This window comes from Oryzias melastigma, linkage group LG4 (genome assembly GCF_002922805.2).
Source record: "Oryzias melastigma strain HK-1 linkage group LG4, ASM292280v2, whole genome shotgun sequence".
NCBI lineage: Eukaryota > Metazoa > Chordata > Actinopteri > Beloniformes > Adrianichthyidae > Oryzias > Oryzias melastigma.
The window spans coordinates 17,545,925-17,551,021 of NC_050515.1; the positions used below are offsets into that span (position 1 = coordinate 17,545,925).

General features: G+C 32.5%; 1 protein-coding gene across 1 annotated transcript; it reads left to right on the forward strand.

The window, feature by feature from the left end:
• Nucleotides 1-1,882: 1,882 nt before the first annotated feature.
• ncbp2 (nuclear cap binding protein subunit 2) lies at nucleotides 1,883-4,063 on the forward strand. The gene is made up of 5 exons (XM_024279401.2): nucleotides 1,883-2,062; nucleotides 2,715-2,801; nucleotides 2,935-3,029; nucleotides 3,506-3,644; nucleotides 3,738-4,063. Exons 1-5 carry the CDS (start codon nucleotides 1,988-1,990, stop codon nucleotides 3,834-3,836), a joined length of 495 nt encoding a protein of 164 aa, XP_024135169.1. The 5' UTR covers nucleotides 1,883-1,987; the 3' UTR covers nucleotides 3,837-4,063.
• The last annotated feature ends 1,034 nt before the right edge of the window (nucleotides 4,064-5,097 follow it).

Here is a 5,097-nt window from a genome sequence, read left to right on the forward strand (position 1 = left end):
TTACAAAAAATGTTTAGTTCAACATGAAATTAGCAAAAAAGAACACAAAGAAACTACAGAGCTTTCTATTAATCACAAACTTAAAAGAATGGAGAGAAAAAAGTTTCACCAATTGTTCAAATCATTATTTATGAATATGTTTCAGTCTTTGAAAGGCATGAAATTCTCAGTTATTAGATGAATTATACATTTTAATTCCACAAAAAAATGGTCAAATGTTTGTCATTTGTATATTTACATTTATCAATACAATATTTGGCCAAAATAAAAAATAAGGTAATGTTTGGTTGGTCTTTAAAGTCTCAGAACAGTTTGTTTCAAACAGGGAGAACATTTCTAAAACAAACGGGTTTAGGTTTACATAGAATTGATGCAAAATGAACAGCTGGGGTCAAAATACTTTTGAAATCTTTGGAAAATAAGATGTTGACTACAGTAAGAAGGAAAATAAAGACATAAAAAGGAAGGAAGCAATAACCACATAGAGATTTGTTGAAAGGTTATTTGGACAGTTTTTGAGGATTTCATGGTTTTTAATGAGACATCATATATTTTTATTCTGTTTATAAAACAGGATGTTTACAACCTTTCCATTAACAACAATAAATACTGCATTTCTTAATTAGTAAAATAATATTAGTATTTGTGAATTAATTATCTGTAAAAGTTAATGCGTCTCAGGCACAAAAAGGGTGAATGCAAAGTTAAAGATTATTCCAATTTCTGAGGTTTCTCCAAAAAATCTTGGAATATGAACATGGGAACAATAAAATGTTCCAATCCAAATGACAAAAAATGTGCAGAGTTCAACACAATCTGCTTTTAAGAAATTAAGATTAAGATTTTTATTCATTAGTTTGAAATGGGATCGATTGATTTTTGGTAAAATGGGTAATTTAATAAACTTTAAATGGGTCTGATTATTGTAGATTGTCCAAACAAAACTAATTAAATGAATACAGATCTGAGCAGTGAGCCAAAGAACAAAAAAAGTTTTTACATGACCACAAAAGGGAAGTTTTAGTTCATCATACATCGTTTTTATTTTTGGTTCCTTGAGGAGCTTCAGCAATTCTAAATATAGTTTGAATTTGTTGGTAAATATTCTACATTTTGGGGGAGTCTTTATACGTTTATATTTGTGACAAAGGATTACATTTACAGGATGACATTTCTTTTCATTTATTTTCTAATATGATGTCAAATATGATGGGCTTTGATGGAAATGTTGTGGGAAAATCTCTCCCAGCCAATTACAGTATGTGGTTCTTCCCAAAATATTTGTATTTGGGGACAAAAATAAATTAAGAGCTGTGTGGTTTCTATTTATTTTTCACAGAATGCACACATACTATCATTCATATTAAACCACAATCTTAAAGATAGATAAATATAATTTAATATTTCACAATGAGTTTCTTTACATTAAGAATAAATAGGAATTTTATATATCAACTTCTAAATGTATTTACTATATCTTGATCAAATTTATGTAAAATGTTATTTTTTATTAGGTTTCTGACATACATATTGCACTTTGAGGTCCTTCTTATTAATTGATTATTTTTTTAATCTAATATTTAAACATTTCTTATGAGTCCTTTGTAAAACATAGCATCTTATTATAACTGTATTTGCAATACCCTGTATGTTGTGTTTCTTTTTTTTCCATGTCTTCAGTTCTGAAAATAAAGTTATAAAAACTAACTAAATAAACAAATGACTCAATGGGCTACCCGATCATCCAGCTGCCGCAAATCGTGTTAAAACTGTCAAGCAGCTGGAGTAATAAAGTCTTTTAAAAAAGTTGGCGCAAAAAAGAAGTCACGTATACATGTGCGCGTGATTAGGGCGTGGTTAGGGAAAGGAGATCGGGTAATCAGTTGGTTTCCACCCGGAATCTAAAAACGTGCGCACAACCGGAAGTGATACTTCTCGCGCTAGCATTGGTTAGCAGCAACGCGGCTTTTTTGCTGCTTGTATCATAATGTCTGCTAAATTAAACGCGTTAAACAGCGATTCTTACACCGAAGTTAGTCAGTATAGAGACCAACATTTTAAGGTGAGTGAAAAATGAACGTAGAAGTCATTTGAGTTGATTCTGAAGACCCACCAAGCTAGCAAAACGTGAAAACAAACCGCAGTTCGAGTTTTCATTGAAACATTTCTCCACCGATTTTATTTATTGGCAAGTCGCTTTGTAAACTAGACAAATGCACCGCTCTCTTTCAATACACAACGTTTTCACTTAATTGCTGTTTTTGTGGTAAAAATATGAACATATATTTTTTTAAATATTTGTCACAAGACTTGTCTTTGTTTTGTCAGGGGGTTACTTTTCTCGTTCTTAAGTTGGTGGCGGACGCATACGTTTGCCTTATTTTAAACTTAAGCTTTGAAAAATATTTAGTATTCAACAATTATAATACTTAGAATAGAACTCGTTAAATATAAATTTAATGATGCTATCAAGTGGACAACTAAGAGGAGGCAGCACGAGTAGACCCAAATAAAACATAAAAATAGTTTATTTGAATTAACAATAAAAAAAATGTAGTTTTCTTTTGAGTTTTTCCTAAAACGTCCCCATTTGAAAGATGGCTTAAATGTTATTGTATGTTTTAACTAAAATGAATACAGATGTTTAATTTTCTGTTGCCTAATGACATCCTAAACAAAATTTGACAATCCTTTTATTGTTTGCTGGGTGTTAGGGGAATCGTTATGAACAGGAGAAGCTGCTGAAGCAGAGCAACACTTTATATGTGGGGAATCTCTCCTTCTACACGACTGAGGAGCAGGTGAGATTGTTCAACTCCGCCTCAGACTATTTTCAAGTTATCCTCTCCATTCCTGGTTATTTAATCATTTTGTCAAACCTTTTCATGTCTCAAGTCCTGTGAATTTTCTGCTTTTTTTGTGACTCTTCAAAAGGTTCATGAGTTGTTTGCCAAATGCGGAGATGTTAAGAGGATCATCATCGGCCTTGATAAAATCAAGAAAACGGCCTGTGGCTTCTGCTTTGTAGAGTATCCTTTTAAACAACCACAAATGAAGGATTTATCTTCTCTGCAAAGGTAAAATGTGCACGCCAATCTGCTTTTGTGATTCTTTCACCTAAATAACAAATAACTTATTTTTTGTTGCATATTTTTTGTCATCTTTTAAATAATTCAGATCTTGTAATTTGTGTTTTGGCAGTTACTTTTCTTCAAACCAAATTTCGAAAAAACTCCATTTGTATTTACAACATTTTGCTTCTAATGGTTTGCAGTTGTTTCCTGTAAACACCCAGCAATCATAGTAATTTGAGCATTAAATGCAGTTATGAAGTCAATACAATGTTAATTTTCTCTTTACAATGTCTTTGCTTACTGTTTGAAATTGTCCCAAATGCTTTTTTAATGTGTAGATTGTTTTGCATTAAATTTAGGATTTGAACCAAATTTATTAAGAAGTCTGATTGAAGCTTTTGTTAGAAAGACTTTAACTGCTGCCGCGCCAGATATTACACTCGAGGAGATGCAGAAAACGCCATGCGCTTTGTTAACGGCACACGACTGGACGATCGCATCATCAGGACAGACTGGGATGCTGGCTTCAAAGAGGGCCGGCAGTACGGGCGAGGAAAATCTGGAGGACAGGTGAGATGTGTAGGACAAGTTCAAAAGTATTTGCTGATGCCTTTTGCATAACTTTAGTGGAAACAATCAATTGTTGTCTCTGTCTTTGTGTAGGTGAGAGATGAGTACAGGCAGGACTATGATCCAGCCAGAGGAGGATACGGGAAGCTGGCTCAGCAACAGCGAAGCACAGAAGCTCGCAATACTTTTTAGACCAAGAAGTGTGTTTTGACTGGACTCCAAACAGGGATGAATTTATTCCCTGATTATCAACAAAAAGCAGACAGAGTCCAAAGAGGTCTTGGACTTGGAGATGGGCAGAGAAGGAATAAAGACAGTTTTTGTTTTTCATCACACTTTTGTTTGTGTAGTAATTGTGCATCACCGGGATGAAACCTTTAATGACTCTTTTTGTCATCAGTCAGTAATGAGAGTATTTTTTAAAAAATGTAAGAATCATTTTGTGTATACATTTTCTCTGAATGGAAAAACCTGCTGCATTTCACACACATCTCTTGTTTGGAAATATAGAAATAAGAAGATAAACCTCTTTTTTTTCAGGACCCAATAAATTATTTGGTGAATTTTGAGAAATCCTTTTTCCTTTTCAGTTCTTTTTTTTTTCTTTTTTCACCCAAGTTTAAGTGTTTTGTAACTGGGTGTATTAGTTTTCTGTTTTTCTTTGTGGTAAGAATTTAAAATGTTGGACTTGTGTTGTCTCTGTAGACCTTTTATACAATAAAAAAGTTTAATTAAATCGTATCATCGTAAATCAGTTTATTTGTTAGGTTCAAACACAAAATGAAAAATAACAGAAAAAGTTAATTAGAAATTGTAATCCACATTCCATCTGATTAATTTTATAAAGGTCAAAATATAGACAATTGACACTCCTGTACTTTGAATATAATGGTGAAGTCTTCTTAAAGTATATTCTGAGATAAATTCTTTTTGTTATAGAAGAAAAATGTATATGTAGTTTCTTTGGAAAAAAGATGACTTTTTTCCGTTTTAGTTCACCTGTAAATCTCCCGTTCTTCACAATGCTTAATCTTTAAAAAAAAAAGTCACCTGGCATTTGGTTGTAGTTTATTCACACAAATAATCACGTGTGAATAGTTGTTTTTCCCACACGTAATTAAGGTTGGTTCATTGTTTTTTTTTATAAGTTAAGTGATATTTGGTCAAGAACATAAAACTGAACACAAGGTGGCAGGAGAGGAGTAAAAGTTTCTATTTTTACTAGAACCACAGTCATAGATTCTTCTTGGATTTAAGTTGTTGTTGACTCAGAGAAAAGTCTGTTAAAAAAATAATAAAAAGGAAGTGGGGTGGGGTGAGGGTGAAACTATTTAACTAAGAGCAATAATCCTTCTGGACTAGGGCCTGCTTACCAGTTTTTATTGCTTGAAGAGAATTACTCTATTCTTGTTCCAATATTTCTCAGCATTATGTAATTGGTAAACAGTGACAA

Excerpts from the sequence above, each read along its gene's own strand:
- ncbp2 (XM_024279401.2), top strand. The coding sequence starts at position 1,988 with ATGTCTGCTAAATTAAACGCGTTAAACAGCGATTCTTACACCGAAGTT. Across the intron at positions 2,802-2,934 it reads TCTACACGACTGAGGAGCAG|GTTCATGAGTTGTTTGCCAA; the intron begins GTGAGATTGTTC and ends ACTCTTCAAAAG. Across the intron at positions 3,645-3,737 it reads GAGGAAAATCTGGAGGACAG|GTGAGAGATGAGTACAGGCA; the intron begins GTGAGATGTGTA and ends GTCTTTGTGTAG.